At 42.3% G+C, this 18,881-nt stretch overlaps 1 protein-coding gene across 2 annotated transcripts in view; it reads left to right on the forward strand.

Annotated features, from left to right (window-relative positions):
• The first annotated feature begins 3,558 nt into the window (after positions 1 to 3,558).
• LOC126191836 (G-protein coupled receptor Mth2-like) overlaps positions 3,559 to 18,881 on the forward strand; it is a 652,141-nt gene continuing 636,818 nt past the window's right edge. Inside the window, exon 1 of one of the 2 annotated variants that reach the window (XM_049932559.1) lies at positions 3,559 to 3,675. In XM_049932559.1, coding sequence (XP_049788516.1) covers positions 3,597 to 3,675 — 79 coding nt within the window. In that variant the 5' untranslated portion in view covers positions 3,559 to 3,596. The remainder of the gene's footprint in view (positions 3,676 to 18,881) is intronic. The other variant, XM_049932558.1, reaches the window with a different exon arrangement.

Consider the following 18,881-nt stretch of genomic DNA (forward strand, 5'->3'; position numbering starts at 1 on the left):
TAGTGCTCAGAGCCATTTGAACCATTTTTGAAAGTTATTGAACGCGATGTGTAGTGTTTAGAAATCAATTTGTTTTTAAATTATTGCGCTTTCATCACAGGAACGTATTTTTCTTCTTGAACATGTATTTCGACAAGGCGATAAACCCGCAGATTTAGTGCAAGAGGAATTTGCTAAAAATTCCTGGAAACAGCTGTACCTCATCGTAATGCGACTTCTTGTGAAATTTCCAGAGACAGACTCAGCGTTAGATGTCGAACGAACTGTAAGACCTCGTAAACTAAACGAACGAAGTTGTTTGATATTTATGACTCGATGTAGCAGAATCTAGTAAAATAATGCAAAAATAGGTATAAGAAAAATAGATTGGGCTTTCAGTCGCGCACAAAGCTGTTAGGCAAACAATGAAATTGTTCCCGTACAAACTGAAAGCAGTGCATGAATGAAAGATGCGGATCATAAAAATCAACTCTGTTACTGCAAATGGTTTACATCTTTTGAGAGGAATACCCCTTATATTGCTCGCGTCACCTTCTGTACAGAAGAGGCCTGGTTCCACCTCACTGACCATGTTAACACACAATAGACACGACTGGGTCAACGGAGAATCGTCGTGCTGCGCTTGAAACCCCGTTGTACTATCAGGAAGCTGTAGTGTGGGTAATAATATCGAGACAGGGCATTACTGGTCCTTTAGTTTTTGGGAAATCTTGATTAGTGAATGTTGTTATTTTATGACCCATGATTTCATTTACCAGGTAAGGGAATACGAAGTCAACCACTCGTGGTTCCAACAAGATGACACTACTGCACATGCATCTAGCAACACTATGCATATTCTGGAAGAGTGTTTTGGGGAATGTTTCATCTCAATAAACCTATGGTCCCCTTGCTCGCTGGACTTTACTAAACCATAATTTTTTCTTTGGGAAATAGCAAAATCTCTAGTTTATCGCAATCGCCTATACATGTTTTGTAGCTTAAAAACTGTGAAACGCGTCAGGCCGTAGCCAGCCTCGTGTTTCATTCTCCTTTTTACTCAGCGCACCTAATCCATCGGTAAGGTTCGTTTAATTAATCAATAAATTCCTATGTATATGCAAAAGAGCGGTGTTGAACGTGAGGGTGGGTGATGATTATAGAGGATTCTCTTTAATTTCTTTTAATTTTAAAGTGCATGCTTAATTCATTCTGGTAGTTAACGGAGAGTGAAAACGTCGCTCTTAGAATTTCTGTCCGCCTTGGTCTGCCGTAGGTGGATAACTGGACGGGCGCTGGGGTAGGGTAACGCCTGCCACCTGAGTCGCGTGAGCGGCCGCCCGCTGTCGCATTCACCGTGGCATAGATGGCGTCCATCTTTCACAAATTTAGCCACGCGTGGGAAAGACTACATCTGCGTGCTGAGTTCGGTGAACTCGCCCTGCCCTCGCCACTTGACGAATGTGAACACAGAGGTTTCTCCGAACGACAGACCACTCACGCAAATGGCGTGGCCGGCCGTTGTGGCTCCCAGGGAAGAAGTGCTTCCTATGGTTCTCAGCAAGAAAGTGTCAAATAGTGTAATCTCCTGCCCTTTCTCGGTGTGAGCCTGCCAAAACTGAGACCACGTACTTTATTTCGCCACTCTGCAACCTCCTAACAATCTCGATCTGGAAGGTTCGGCGCCGATTCTTTTGGGAGATTCCGAATGGTGGCCTATCCGAACTCCTCTTTCCAACAACTTGCAAGTGCCGCCCTATGTCACATCGCAGTTCCCGAAGATTCCGAGCTCCGCACATCAAACGGCGTCCCGCCAAAAATTTTCCGTACTTGTCTTCTCAGTGTTTATTCTCAGGCCGTCAGAGGTCCGTAGGCACTAGACAAAGGACCCTCCCATGGAGGTGCCCCATGATTACTGCACAATATTGTGTTATCGCACGGGAGACGCCATTTGCTCAAAAATGGTTCAAATGGCTCTGAGCACTATGGGACTTAACATCTGAGCTCATCAGTCCCCTAGAACTTAGAACTACTTACACCTAACTAACCTAAGGACATCACACACATCCATGCCCGGGGCTGGATTCGAACCTGCGACCGTAGCGCTCGCGCGGTTCCAGACTGTAGCGCCTAGAACCGCTCGGCCACCCTGGCCGGCTCCTTGGCACAGATTTGCCCTTTATCGCCATGATATATGAGCGACACAATGTTCTGGGGATGAATGTTGATTCCAAACACTTGTCGGCTCACGCACGCGGTGCAGTGTTGGCTGCGAGTCGATCGGAGAAGTGACGTCAGGCCCGGATTATGACGCCAGACATTTATCAGGATCTATGCACCCGAATTGGGTGAAAATGTAATCACATGTCAGTTCTAGTATAATATATTTGTCCAATGAATACCCGTTTATTATCTGTATTTCTTCTTGGTGTAGCAATTTTAATGGCCAGTAGTGTATTTCTTGACAATGTGCCTGCATAGAGGCATGTGGGTGGCTTACTATTGTGGTTAGTTACGCTTTATACAGGTCATATCCTGTGAGATAGCGGGCTCCATTTGTGGGGAGGATTGAAACGCGGTCTGGTAGGTGGGTGTAGCCGTTAGGCTGGAGTTCTGCTGGCATCGACATCAGCGGATTTCGTCGAGAACTGACATCGGCCGAAGACGACCGATTTTTTTTTATCAGTGCGCCATTACGTACTCAGTCTCAGTGCAACCGATCTCAACATCAGATTGCGGGAAAGTTGGAGCAGAAGAGAATTGAAGTGTCTGAGATGTGGTGCTACAGAATAATGTTGGAAGTTAGGTGGACTGATAAGATACGGAAAGTGCAGGTTCTGCGCAGAAACGGCGAAGAAAGGAAAATAAATGTAAAACACTGACAAGGAGAAGGTAGAGGAGCGTAGGACCCCTCAGAGAATAACCTCTAGAGGGAGCTGTAGAGGGCAAAAAACTGTAGAGCAAGACAGAGATTAAAATATTTGTACATGAGCAAATACTGAGGAAGTATGTTGTAAGAGCTACTCTGAGATGGAAAGGTTGGAACAGGAGAGAAATGAGGAATTCGTGGCGGGCTGCATCAAACTAGTCAGAAGACAGATAACTCACAAAGAAGAGGAAGAGGCAGAGATAGAGGGAGAGAGAGAGAGATTGGTGTGAAGGGGGGAGGGGGAGGGGCACGGAGAGAGGAGTAACCGTATATTTACGATCAGTCTTCCGTTGAATTACATTTCATGATGTCACTGCGAACCATCTCGAGTATGTAATAAAACGTTTCTCCCTTCATTCTCATATTAGTGTCTTGTTCCAGTAACTGAGGAAAGGGTGTATGGTGCTTGCACGTTCTTCTCCAGGCAGACATAGCCCATTCACAAGCATTCGGCGTCGTTTTAATGGCGAGAAACTGATGAAGGAGATGGGATGCAGAGTAACTAAGCTATCGGCCGATGTTATCGGCGACCCGAGCTGCCCTTGCACCCGGGACTGATTTGGCGCCCCCTTTTCTTGAGCAGCTGATACTGAGAGCGGAGCGGGAAGTTGCGGCTACAGGGCTCCTTCCTGCAGCCACATTAAGACGCCGGCCGCTCTCAGTGACTCAGAACGCAGCCGTCTCCACGATGTGGTGCATGCTACCAGCTCGTGCCGTCATCCTGGCAGCTGTCGCGATCTACATGGCTTCGGCGTCTGAGGAGGAGGGTATGTCCATCGTCCTAATTCTCTCGATACTCATTTTTTCAACGGCAGAATTCGACTCCTCCTCTCTGTGGTCAATGGTGACGTAGCGAAAAAAGCCTAGTTCCGGAACACCAGCAACGTCGCAGAAAGTGGGATTCCGTAGTGTCTGCTTTCTCGGATCCGTTAATCAACCCCGTTCTGCTGTCGAGTGCTGAAGAACCACACGCAACTGGATTGGTGTCCAGAGATACGCGGACATACAGATTTGGACAGAAGATCTGTCGACACAACCGGTTCGCAGAAGGATATGTCTGGTCCGAAGGGACTGATAGCTGTTCTGTCCTCCACCCCTCGCTCCGTACTTTGCCCGACACCACAGCCCTTCAAGAGCTGTGTGAACGTTGCACTGGTGGAAATACAAGTTCCTTTGCTTACTTTGTCTCCGAAGCAAGGGCAGGGCGTGGTGCTATTTAACTCGAAAAAGGCAATTTGTTCAAAGAATAGTCCGCTTTTTGTAGTCCATAAACAAGCAAAAACTATTGTTTGGCCTCGGAATATGTCTGAAATAGCAGTATCTGCATCCATGCCTGTCTTCGTACTACACATCTGAGTCAAAACAAAATCATAGTTCCTCGGACTGAATTTTTTGAATAATATTTTAATACAAAATTCATAGATGGCGTAATTGTGTGCAATAATAATGTTTATTACTTCAGAATGTTGTTGATAAATGATTCTCAGGAACATGGTTTCATTTGTAATATTGAAAGAGCGTTTCAGCTTGTCGAATTAAATCACAGCAGCATTCCATATTGCAACCATGGGAAATTGTTTCCATTTCGAATATATATACAATAACTGGTGGTCTGCATGTATGCCAGTCACACAAAATCACGATCGACTAAGGAAGCTCACATGCAACTGTAGCAGTATTTAATTATGTAATGATCAAAATCTAAATCTGCGTTTATTTAAGATTTTCATCCCTATTTCTTTATATTTATATATTATTGATCTTCATGCCATATGAAATAATAATCACAAAACACAAAATATTTTTTTCATTATTTTCTTTAATTAACTAAAAATATTATTACAGGACAGACACAATTGTTTTGCATGTCTTCATGACAATTATACACCTGGCGTTTGCTGACAAAGTACTATACATCACTCAAACGGTCTTCCTGGCGTCAGAGGCTTCAGTTACTCTCATCCTTTTTGCAACTGCTATTTTCTTTCTAATTAACGCTTGTTATTTCTCTATTCTGTCGTGTGATCTCATTAATAATTTTTCGTAAATTGTAAGAAAATCGGATTTTAGTGAGCAACTCGACCAGTCGCGTATCCAATTTTCTTTTGTTTCTGACAGTAGTAGTAAATAAAATAGCAACGAACGATTAATCATTCTTCGACATCTTGGCGTCTAGAAATTGCGTTTTCAAATGGAAATACGGACTCAATTGTTGGTGGTACGATGGCGACTTCGGTGTACTGTAGAACTGACAATACAGTATTGTTAATAAATACTGAACGTCTGGAGGCCGTTTACGTACTGGCAGTGTCGGGAAAGACGCGGACACGACGACTTGAAAGTGGAGATTTGCAAACACCACCGGCTCGCGGAAGGCATTCTCTCGTCCTGAGGGATCGGCGCGCGATCGACGAGACGCGGCTCTCTCCCTTGCCAACTAGTTAGTCTGTTCAGTTGAGGAGTCGGGAGGGTGGGCGATGGAGGAGATAATGGCTGGAGAGAGTTAGTTGGCTAATCACCTCTTACTTTGTTAGTAGTCATGATCATCGTTATGATGTGAGATGTGTCAACTGAACAAATGTCGCAGGCATTTTTTAAAAATTTATTTATGTAACACGTGGTTTTATAGCTGACATCACTCCGTACAGTAATATATAGTCACATATATAACATACGTAACATAGATACACAATATTTTAATTTTTGTCTTGAAAATGAAGGTTATTGTCCTACAAATAAATTAAATTATTTAAAATAGTTCCAGTCCGCCAGTTATGACCAAGGTTTGTGAGAGGCCTTCCGTAGTTGGCAGGTAAAGACCAGGACTGTAAGCCCCTCCAACTTATACCCGAATGGCAAACCTCTCCGTCCCCTAACTGCTCGCTTGCTAACTGGCTGAAAATAACAGAGACTCTATGATGGGCTAGACCTAACATTGCTCGCTCTACTCCTTCGAATGGAGATGCACTTACGAACTGTTCGTTCTTGGAGGCTTCGTATCTAATCAAGTGTTAATATTTAAGATACTACTCCGTTTACGAATAGATCCGCAGAATTTAGGAATGACTACGTCCATTGTTGGTGAAGAGTAACAAGGACGCGCAAATACCTGTGCAACCGACAAGATTGTGAAAAATTTTCCAGTGCCGCATGCAGTGAAAGCTGTTTGTAGGTAGGTGTGCTCGTGGAGATTGAAGAGATCTCGATACGTCGTCTCCTCGACATTACATACACAGTTTTGTGTACATCTAACTTCCCGTTCAATTGGTGCAACGTTTGTTGACTATCGATCATTAACAATATCGAATGAACATAACAGTTTCATAAAATCAGATGAATCCATAATTTAACACACAGGCGTATGCGGTGGGGGGCACTTGCCCCCTACTGGGATATGGGTAGAGTTTTTTATTCGTGAGAGGAATCTCAAGAATTTAGAGCATTGATTGTCTGCAGATTAAACGTTGCCGAGCGCGATTTCGTTCACGCTAAATTTTGGTGACTGCTCGGTACCACAGCCATTTCGGCGCTCTTCTGCAAGAAAATCGTTGCGGAACTTTAAAGAACCGCGCCGAAATAGTGTCTGCAATCTTTTCTCTGTCACTCCCTTGTGCAGCACTTACGGAGCTGCAGAAAGGGATTGGTTCAGCAAAAGTGCGAAGATTCCTACATTGCTTCACAATTGCAAAGGAACAACTGACACTTGCTAAGGAAATACTGACACTTGCTAAGGAACAACTGTTAATTGCTACGGATGAACTACCAGTTGTTACGGAGCAACCGATAATTGCTTCGGAACACCCGACCAATCACAGCAGAAAAAAATGTAGAGGTTTTGAATAAACAAGACCGCTTCGACTGTTAGAATCCTTTTTTGGAGAACACGACTAGTTACGCAAATTAAATTTGTATCTTCAGATGCTTCACTCTATACAAAGGAATAAAAGAACTTATCGAAATTTAAGCATGCCAAGAAACGGACAAATAAAAGCGATAAGGTGTGTGTCTTATTAAAGCCAAAAATTAAACGTTCTATTTAAACCGGATGAAACTGTTCCCAACATTTATATCCAGATATTTAAAACTTCTTTTCAAGAATGCGCGAGCGTCTATGATAAAATGTATTGGGGCTAAGGCCATCCCCAAGCTAAAAAAAGAACCCAGTAAAACGTCAAAGTAAGAACGTAATAGCTATTACAATAATTTACAATAAAAAATAATTAAAATACTTAGCAAAAACACCGAGTTTGTAACATTAAAAGAGAAACAGTTGTCAATAGCGTCACACTTTACCTTCGTTGTTGACGGCCCGGGGAGGAAGCGTTGCTATTGCCGTCGCCAACTAACCGCTGTGTTCAGCAGGGTCTACGCGGAAAGCCGCTCATGCTCAGTGTCGCAAACATTAAGTAACCAGATACCTTGATTGAGTCCGCCTGCTTAACAGCCGGCACGGAAGCTCAGCGTGTTCGCTCAGCGGGTTATCTGCCCTCTGTAATAAAAAAACTGAGTCAACGGCTCAACACTGAACTTGAACGGGTGTCATGGAACATCCGCACCGAACAAATGCGACGAACAATATCGAACAAATGCAAGCGGGCCCGGGTTCGATTCCCGGCCGGGTTGGAGATTTTCTCCGCTCGGGGACTGGGTGTAGTGTTGTCATCATTTCCTCCTCATCAACGCCGTGCTAGTCGCCCTATGTGACGTCGAATGAAATAAGACTTGCACTTGGCGGCCGACGATGCCATACGCTCATTTCCATTTTTACCTTCATTGAAATACTGCTGGCTGGCTGCTCGTTTTAAATTACCAAACTGCAATAATCGGAATAATACACTCCGTTTATGAGTCACATAAGTCATAATTACTGTTACAACTAATTTCAAAAGGTTTCTTGATACTGTCTAGGGTCCTATATGCCAGTGCTGTGTTCTTACTTTTAAAAAATTTGTTTTTGCAAATGAAAAGCCTTATACATCAATAAAAAACGATGGTAGGGCTGGAAAACGTCATTCACTTAAATAACACTGAACAACAAATTTGAAGTGAAAGTGTGTAAATTGCATGATTTTGAGTTAGTTATGTTTATTTCAGTATAAAATTATACAAAATTATCATCTACATAAATATTTAGCTCTAGTTTTTTTTAAAGTAATCTACATTTTTGTATAAATAACTCACTAAATATGCATTCATGTTCCAAGATTCAGCGTAAACAAATTTTAAGTGAATAATTACTTGAATTATGTTATGTGTTATGCGTTGATAAATATCAGTGCCATTCTGGAAATACAAATTAAAAAAAAATGTCGTGTGACAAGGGCCTCCCGTCGGGTAGACCGTTCGCCTGGTGCAAGTCTTTCGAGTTGACGCCACTTCGGCGACTTGCGCGTCGATGACAATGAAATGATGATGATTAGGACAACCCAACACCCAGTCCCTGAGCGGAGAAAATCTCCGACCCAGCCGGGAATCGAACCCGAGCCTTTTTTTTTCATTTTGTTCGTTGTTGATTGATGTGTTTGGTCGTTGCGGACGTCACATGACATCCGGTCAAGTTCGTTTTGTTGATCGTTCCACTCAGTTTTTTATTACAAAGGCCAACCGGCCCTTAGCATTGACATTCTGTAGTGCTGACCACTCAGCTACCGGGGGCGGACCCTGGAAGTACAAAAGTAGAATATTACATGAATGAAAATACTTTGTAAGTTTACATTGTACCAGAAGTATTTAAAGCCCAAAAGAAAATATATAAATTAACTGGTCACATTGAGAGGCACCCACATGCCTTGCTCATACTGTGGCATCAAGCAGTCAGGCCTGCAAGATGAGTGGTCTGCCAAGCGAGTGGATTCATTCTTATTTATCGAGTAACATGAACTCTCGTACTCACAATTAAGTTACAAATTATCCTCCTGTGTGAATAATACGCAACGGAAACGCACATCTGACTATCAGTAATTTACAGAACTCTGACTGTTGACTACGCACTGGCAATACCACATTTTCTTTTTGTCTTTTATTTAACGGCTTTTATCAACACGTGGCCATCGCACTGAATATGAGTGGCGCACACATTATAAATTCTGGATATCATGACAACATACAATTCGAAGGAAAAGGTCACCAATCTTTTTCTTTTCACTATCTTATTTATTCCGATAAATGCTATAACCTAAACACACAAATTCTATAACCTACAACAATAACACATGAGAAATTCCGCCCAGTGGGCATGGCTTTACATTGGTGAATCTCTATCTTATGGTCTCGTAATTATTTAACGCTACAGTGCACTTTCTGGATAGGATGGTGGATCTTTTATTATTTCTAACACTTCGACTCTCACAATCATCATCACGAAACTTTCCTCCAGACCGAGCAGTACAAAAGGAACACGCATAACCCACTACCTCTGAAACTACCTTGCTACTCTCCCATGCAAACCACACATACTTAAATTACATGACATACACCACACTACAACATGAAATACAACACAGGCAATAGTCACAACATTATCACTTTCAGCTTTCCCACTTCAAATTAATATTTATCCCAGTTTCACACGACACTGCCCCACTTCGTAATTCTACTTTCCTACTATGAACTCTGGAGATATATGCACGTCTTCCTGTGCAATGCAAGCCAAGTGGCGTTGCTGGATAGACGGCTGACTCACCTTGTATCTCTCTCAGAGTATTATAGTTTGAATCAAGCGTCACACGGAAACATATCTCGCAAAGTAATATTAAGAACATATTCATCACACACACGAGTCCTCAACTGATACCATGGACGAGTACTTTTCTTTATCCTTTGTCTCATACACAGATTGAGACTCACACAGTACTCACCTCGTGGAAGTACTCGCCTCTAATTTCAAGTCCTGCACACGCTATTTCTTAAATATTTCAACTTATAGTACACACGCTAGTAATTCAGCTTAACTTAAGCACACGGAAGTATTTCAACTTATTGCTACACGTGGTTTCATTGTGACCGTTGGTCACTTCCGAAGATTACTACAATCCCATTAATATTACCTGCCTGACATTTAATTCTCCCCACAAAAGTTCCTGAAATAGAGAAATTATTATTTCAAACTACTCTTAAATATTCCACATGCATACCATGTCTCCACTCTTTTGTCTTTACGGAGCACAACTAAGACAGGTCTTAACAGCACAAGATCCAGCGGCAGAGTGCTGAAACATGGCCGTTCTTCAGGTTCTCTCGAACCTCTGTCGAAGTGGGGGAGCACCTTGCTACCGTATTGGTCAGCCACATTTCAGGCGCTCAAAGCTCCGGTAAGTTTCATCTCTTTGGTTCCACCAAAGGTGGCCAAAGGATCGTCTCAAAGATGATCATATATTCACATTCACTATCTGCAGTTACCAGACGACCATACATTCATTCATTTCACAGATCTCACCAAACTCGATGTAGGGATTTACTTTGTGGGAGTGCACATGTGATCAGTTAAATAAATAAATTGTCTTTCTTTCCCACACTGGTATCCGGCTTCGCTGTATTAATTGAAATTGAGTTATTTTACAAAAAAAATGTGTTGTTCTGACAAAAATAATGAAGTATGTTGTACCTATTTTCAAAGTCGGGCGGTACTGTACCCTTTAAACATATGTGTATAAAGGATTACAAATGTTAAATGTCCATATGTACAGTATGTACAATTACATATTTTGTTCAGAGATAATTCAGAAGATGGCCGTTTTCGCGTGGCTTGACATTTATACACATACTCTGGTGCATCCGTTATGACAGTCCAGCAGTAACCTGCTAAAATAGTAGGGCTCCACTTTCCAGCAAACCTCTTCTCAAATGTGGCAATTTCTTGATGAAATCGCTCCCCTTGTTCATCACTTACTGCACCACAATCTTTGGCGAAGAAGTCAAGATGACTATGTAGGAAATGCATTTTCAATTACATGTCGCAACCAAGTTTTTCATAAGATGACAACATGTTATCTACAATCTCCTTGTAATTTATTGCTCGTTGGTTCCCTAAGAGCTGTAAACAGACTGTCTTAAAACATTCCCACGCATGCTTCTCATCACCTTGTAGGATTCCATCAAAAATATGGTCTCCAAAAAGCTCTCGAAACTGTGGGCCTACAAAGATGCCTTCCTTTACTTTGGCATCATTCAAGTAAGGGAGTTTTTGTCTTAAGTACTAAAACTTGTAACTATCTTTGTTCATTCCGTTAATAAAGTTTTTCATGATACCCAACTTGATGTGCAAGGGCGGGAGCAGAATCTTTTTAGGATCTACTAGAGGTTCACTCTTAATGTTCTTTATACCTGGTTGAAAAGATTTTCTGGTGGGCCATTCATGTTAACTGTAATGAGATGGACGAGCTCGGCTATCCCATTCACAGAGAAAGCAGCGATAATTAGTATACCCTAACTGCATACCTAATAGCAGTGCAACCACTTTCAAGTCACCACAAATCTGCTATTGAGAGTCATTATACTTGATGGCTTCTAGTAAAATTTTCATTATTTTGCATGACTCTTTCATATACACACTATGCCCAACTGGAATAGAAGGAAGCTCATTACCAATATGTAAAAGCACTACTTTTAAGCTCAACTTTGACGAATCAACAGTCTCCACTCATCAGGGCTGTAATTAATTTTGAGAGCCTTCATTAGACCACTTATGTCTACACATGCCAAAGGTTATCTTGCATGTGCATGTTATAAAAAAGGAGTGAATTGTTGCTCTCTTCTGCGGCAGAATGAAAAATTTACATTGCTTTCCAGAAAATTTTGCTGCTGCTATCTTATTGCTAAAATCTCAGCCTTAGCTTTAGAGAGCTGCAAATCTCTAATGATATCACTTAATTCATTTTAGACAATTTTTGTGGATCATCAGTTGATGATGTATTTGGAAGAAGCTCTGAATCTTGTGATGTACATGGTTCAGGACGTTCAGAATCCCCATCAGAAGTAATCTCGTACTCTGTCGGTGGTACAGGTATTGACAATCCTTCCCCATGTAGAACTGAACGTATAGCGGAGGGAATGTTAGGATAGATCACTGTCCGCTTCTTCCTCTTAGGTATTCCATTCGTGATAGGAGGAATCATACAAAAGTAGCAGTCACTGACGTGGTTAGTTGGCTCATGCCAGATCATGAGCACTGCAAAGGGCATTGAACGTCCTTTCCCATGCATCCAATTCCTGAGGTTGCTTGCAGAAGTGTTCCAGATCACATGTGGCGCCCAGGATTTATCCTGAGCACCTATTTTGCACCCAAAATAGCAACTGTAAGCTTTTTTTTAATCAATGGCGTTATTTGCTGTTTTTGTGAAGCAAATGTCACCTCTCCACACACACATAGCAAAATGTGACAGCATTGTTAACACAAACTCGTGACATTTTTGTTCACTTCAATAGCAGTCAACTTGAACAACTGGTAGTTAATCTGGAAACAAATGTGCAAAAATTATTACATGCTTTAATAAAGTCATTGAAGTTGAAGAGGAGGGAGACTTTGATCGGTGAAATTGGTATCAAAATTTTTATATCCAAAATATTGCACACAAGTAAGACCAGGCACAGTAATATAATCCATTGTTACTAGTGAAACTTCCTGGCAGATTAAAACTGTGTGCCCGACCGAGACTCGAACTCGGGACCTTTGCCTTTCGCGGGCAAGTGCTCTACCAGCTGAGCTACCGAAGCACGACTCACGCCCGGTACTCACAGCTTTACTTCTGCCAGTATCTCGTCTCCCACCTTCCAAACTTTACAGAAGCTCTCCTGCGAACCTTGCAGAACTAGCACTCCTGAAAGAAAGGATATTGCGGAGACATGGCTTAGCCACAGCCTGGGGCATGTTTCCAGAATGAGATTTTCACTCTGCAGCGGAGTGTGCGCTGATATGAAACTTCCTGGCAGATTAAAACTGTGTGCCCGACCGAGACTCGAACTCGGGACCTTTGCCTTTCGCGGGCAAGTGCTCTACCAACTGAGCTACCGAAGCACGACTCACGCCCGGTACTCACAGCTTTACTTCTGCCAGTATCTCGTCTCCCACCTTCCAAACTTTACAGAAGCTCTCCTGCGAACCTAGCAGAACTAGCAGTCCTGAAAGAAAGGATATTGCGGAGACATGGCTTAGCCACAGCCTGGGGCATGTTTCCAGAATGAGATTTTCACTCTGCAGCGGAGTGTGCGCTGATATGAAACTTCCTGGCAGATTAAAACTGTGTGCCCGACCGAGACTCGAACTCGGGACCTTTGCCTTTCGCGGGCAAGTGCTCTACCAACTGAGCTACCGAAGCACGACTCACGCCCGCTACTCACAGCTTTACTTCTGCCAGTATCTCGTCTCCCACCTTCCAAACTTTACAGAAGCTCTCCTGCGAACACTTGCCCGCGAAAGGCAAAGGTCCCGAGTTCGAGTCTCGGTCGGGCACACAGTTTTAATCTGCCAGGAAGTTTCATATCAGCGCACACTCCGCTGCAGAGTGAAAATCTCATTCTGCATTGTTACTAGTTATTATGACTTTGACAAACCATTATAATATTTAATTTTAAAATCCGTATATAATCATCTCACCGTAATAAAACAGTGTAAAAGGAAAACTAGAGCTAATTTTGAATTGTCTTTGTGATATCCGTGATCATCACATTAGAATTGATACGAATTGGCTATTTTCATTCGATTTATATTTTCATTGTTCCACAGTGTAATCAAGAAATGTAGAAGGCGGGGCCGTGTTAATCGCAACGAAGCCTGTGCTGTGAATGCATTCGACAGTTCGTGCAGTACGGTGTTTGACGAAGGTTGTTGTGGAACCGAGTAGAGCGACATTCCGTGTGGTTCGATAAAAAAGCCGGCCGCGGTGGTCTAGCGGTTCTAGGCGCGCAGTCCGGAACCGCGCGAGTGCTACGGTCGCAGGTTCGAATCCTGCCTCGGGCATGGATGTGTGTGATGTCCTTATGTTAGTTAGGTTTAAGTAGTTCTAAGTTCTAGGGGACTGATGACCACAGATGTTAAGTCCCATAGTGCTCAGAGGCATTTGAACCATTTTTTTCGATAACAAACCTGCAGGACTTCGTCTGAGTGCTTACAGTCGTCGTGGACGAGTAGTTGGGCGGTTCGAAGCTGGTCGAAGTGTCACTGTGACCAAAGTAAGGGGTGTGTCCAAAAGTGACATCTCGCAGTTAAAAGGGGCCGCTGTAGGTTGACGGACCACAACATCGCACGAGGGTCGATACGTAGCCCTAGCGGGGAAAAAAAGACATCCCACTCCTGAGCTGATCGCTGCAGACCTTGCAGCCGCTACCGGTACACGTGTCTCTCCCGGAACCATTTCACAGCGATTGAATCAGGCTGGTTTGTATGCTCAGAAACTTGTAAGAAGCATCCCACCTCGACAGTGGCATCGTCGAATAAGAGCTAGTTGGGATGAGCGTGTTGGTTGGGGTCATGAACAGTGGTTAAGAGTGGTTTTCTGTGACGAATCCCGCTTCGCTGAGGCAAGTGATTCTAGCCACCAGTTAGAGTGGAGAGAGAGGGGAACACGTTACACACCGCAGATTGTTCATGATCACCATCGGTATGGTCTAGGCGTTACGGTGTGGGCAGGCATTATGCACAATGGTCGAACACCGCTGCTTATCTTTGCACGAGGTGCCGTTACATCACGGCGATATTGCAGGGAGATTACTGTGGATCATGTCCGTCTGTTTAGGGGTGCCGGCGGGTACCGATCTTCTGTTTGTGGACGAGAATGCTCGCTCGACAGGGCTACTGAGTTGTCGGACACAGTTCAAAGCGAGATATCGAACGTATGGAATGGCCTGCGTACTCCCGGGGCCTAAACCCTTATAGAGCATGCCTGGGATATTTTTAGCAGGCGTGTTTCTCAATGAATGCCCTCTCCCCGAATTGTGAAAGAACCGAAAACCGCCCTGTAACAGTTTGAGAGCCACCATGAGTCACAGGTGCAAAATGAGTATTAATGTCCCAGGAGGGCAGATTCCTTACAGAGACTTCGTTATCGATGTTTATGTTGTGACCTGCGTCGAACATGAACGTTATTTATGTCTGTTATCCTGTTTTTCGTTACAAATATATCACGTCACTTCTATGTGATGTCGTCCATCATTGCCTTGATTGTTCCTGTCCAACAATTCTCTGTTCATTAACGATTGTTAAACAGTGTCGCACAACATATCAAGCGGATAATTATCTATTTTTTGAGATACAACAAATTTTTCATGAGGGCTGACACATTTCAGTTTAACGTAACGGATTATATCAAAAGTGACAATTTTAGATTCTTGTACCTTGTTGGGAAAAATTTCTGCGGAGCCCCATGATCGCAAGCTAGACACGAAAGAGAAATCGAAAGCGCGGGATAACCAAAGTAGCCGCGCATCAAAGGAAGTAGAATAATTCGACCTACAGTAGAACTTATGGCCATCGTATTCTGGAGTTCTCATGAGCTGCTGTTCGCTTCCGTACGGGCAGAACCATATGGGGAGCATTTCTCTTCACTGCCGGGCAAACTGAAGGATATTATCAAGGCGAAACGTTCGTATCTTGCAAAAAGGGAAGTTATCTTCCATTATTTAACGTGCGCTCATACAAATTTCTGATCGTTATTACAACACTGTCTGATCTAGATTTTTGAAGTGCTTCTATATCCGCTGTAATCGCAATGTGTGGCTCCCAGTGACTGCTTTTTTCCTAACCTTGAAGAAATGGCTGAGCGATAGATGAGGAGGCTGATACAGATGCTCATATTGCACAGTCAGACAAAACATATTTCACTGAAGGTACTAGAATGTTGGAATGTTATTCGATTAAATGTGATGATCTACAAGGGGACTACAGATTTTGTATTTTTGTCAGACTTAGATCTTTTCTTTAAGTTATTCGTATGCGAGGAAAATGCGTAATTAAATCGGAAACGTTTCTGGGTCTCTTCTGTTTACATCTGGGCTTATCTCTACCACTAAAGGGCTGACCCAGTTCATGCCACCCAATCCAAGTTGCAGATTACCTATCTAACGGCTTTCAGGGGTAACAAAAATTTGGTTTTCAATATTTCGTATGATTATGGGCCGAATTAAAAAATTTAAATTGCTGTCATTACCTACTTTACAGTTATGTTTAAGGTTCAACACAGCAAGACATGTATCGCAATTAGAAACTGTTCAAATGGCTCTGAGCACTATGGGACTTAACTTCTGAGGTCACCAGTCCCCTAGAACTTAGAACTACTTAAACCTAACTAACCTAAGGACATCACGCACACCCATGCCCGAGGCAGGATTCGAACCTGCGACCGTAGCGGTCGCGCGGTTCCAGACTGTAACGCCTAGAACCGCTCGGCCACCCCGGCCGGCTTAGAAACTGTTTGTAGGTCTTTAGGCTGAGGAACTCACCACGTGCAAATGTCCAGACCACGAGTATATTCATCCAGTATTCGAGAATGAGAGAGCTTTGTGATTTGCAACAAACTTTACACGTAACTTCCAACAGTTACGAAACTTTTTCTCGCTGACAAACCCCAAAAAAAGATGAAAAGGAAACAATTTTATCGTTTACTATATTTGTCCATTTCTTGCATTAAAACGGGCGCACCAGACATGACGTTATAATTTATTACTTCTTTATTACCAACTGTATTTCCAATATATTTTGCATACAGTATCCAGACATATAACTGAATGTTCCTGCGAAATTATTTCATTGTACGACACACAGTTCAGGAGATATGACGTCATAAACATTGAGGTGCGTAGAAAGCTCGCAAATTACCCAGACTGTACTCATCCATTATTTGATAACAGAGGCCAACAAAAAAATTTTTGAAACATTTCTGACATCCAGTACCTTATTTTGTGTGTTGATGAGCGATGATCGATCAATAGAGTTCAGCGCGACGGAATGTCATTCCTCAGGGCCCGGGTTCGATTCCCGGCTGGGCCGGAGATTCTCTCCGCTCAGGGACTGGGTGTTGTGGTGTCCTTATCATCGTCGTTTCGTCGCCATCGACACGGAAGTCGCCGAAGTGGTGTCAATTCGGAAGACTTGCACCAGGCGAACTTTCTACCCGACAGGAGGCCCTAGCCTCAGGGGCTTTTCCATTTCAATCAATAGAATTCCATTTTCATGTATCACATCAAGATTCTTAAACACAGTACTTAATTCAGTACTTTACAACATGCTTTAAAAGTGCAGTTCTTCATTTCATGTGAGATATAAGACCCATATAATGTACTAAACGCGAATTAAATACATATTCTCCTGCACTATTTTCGTAGAAGACAGAATTCAGTGCACAAAAATGAAAAAAACAATTACCCCAACTTAAGACTTATTCTAACACATAAAATTCATAGAAAAAACGCCAAACTCAATCCTTTCATTCAGTTACTTGAACAAGTCAAAAGAACTGCTGCCGTTTGAATGAAAAACTTCTTGTGGTATTGTGCAGGAATCTCAAGTTGCAGCAATCAACAATAGTCGGCCATCATGGATGCACTCCATCACCTCTGATTCCTCCTTTCCATGCCTTTAATGTATAGGTGAAACCTCTCACCCTGTTCTTCGATCATTGCCACGCATTGGAAACTTGTCTAAATGTGAATGAGTGAAGTGTACCTTCTGAATTATGTTGCACCCTAAGGCCTTAAATTTTACTAGCATGTTGTTCACGTATTCCACATAGTTTGAATAATTCTTATTTCACAAGAACATCTTAACCACTTCTTCGAAACCAATCCAAGCTTCCTTTTCTTGAGGAGTCATGCAGTCTTCAAAACTTTTTATCTTTACTTAGTTACCTGATCTACGGCCCTACAAATATACCCTCTTTGACTTTTACCTCCAAGAGCAAAGGCAGCTTGTTGGATAGGTATTTAAAACCACTGCCTTTTTATCCAAAGCCTTTTTAAATTGCCTCATTAGGCCCAATTTAACAAGCAATAGTGGTAGCAAAATTTTCTGAGAATATAACAAGCTTTTCCTGTCAGTATTCTTTGTTCTTAGAAACAGGACCTACATAGGGAGAAACGATGACCATGATAAAATAAGGGAAATCAGAGCTCGCACGGAAAGATATAGATGTTTAATCTTTACGTGCGCTATACGAGATTGGAATAATAGAGAAGTGTGAAGGTGGTTCGATGAGCCCTCTGCCAGGCACTTAAATGTGATTTTTAGAGTATCCATGTAGATGTAGATGTAGAATAAATCACTCCTTTGTTTTTCATGTTGAAGCCTTTTAGTTTGCAGATGCAGAAGTTACAATCATCTAGGTGGTTCTTTGGTCAACACCACAACATTGGAACTACAGAACTAAGGAACTTGCATTTCCCCTTTGAACATTTTCTTAACTTCGAAACAAAAACCCTTCATACTCTGTGAGGGGCCCATGATTCATACTGATCCCCTAGTTCCACTCTAAAATAAGCAAAACAAACACTTTTAACAAATGAGGTCATGTTCTGTCTCTGTGGGATGATCATAAAACGTCCACAAATATAACAAAATTATCTGGAGTCTTCAGATACTATCTCCTCTGTATGGTTCCAGCTTAACAAATAACCCAAAATAAAATAGTCCACTGAAAACTCTTCTATGTACTCAAACTAGCCGAGTAACATGTATCTGAAAAGACACTGTAATGCAAAATTACTTTCTTCTAATTGGCTGTTTGCTTTAAATCAAAATTCGTTCTTCTTCCATTTGGTATATTTCGTTTTTAATGACATTTGCATTACAAATACCAAAATTATAAAAAAACTATATGTGATGGAACAAAAATGATATTCTTGGATTCTGGTGAACAAAGCCAATGTCAAACAAGTGTCGTAATCAAAAAAAGAAAATCAAGTTTCCCCTGTGTAATGAGAACACTTAGCTACTTCCAACAAAACATAATTTCAAACTTTTTTTTAAATTTTCTCACTTACATGACGA

Source organism: Schistocerca nitens, chromosome 1, assembly GCF_023898315.1.
Source record: "Schistocerca nitens isolate TAMUIC-IGC-003100 chromosome 1, iqSchNite1.1, whole genome shotgun sequence".
Taxonomy (NCBI): domain Eukaryota; kingdom Metazoa; phylum Arthropoda; class Insecta; order Orthoptera; family Acrididae; genus Schistocerca; species Schistocerca nitens.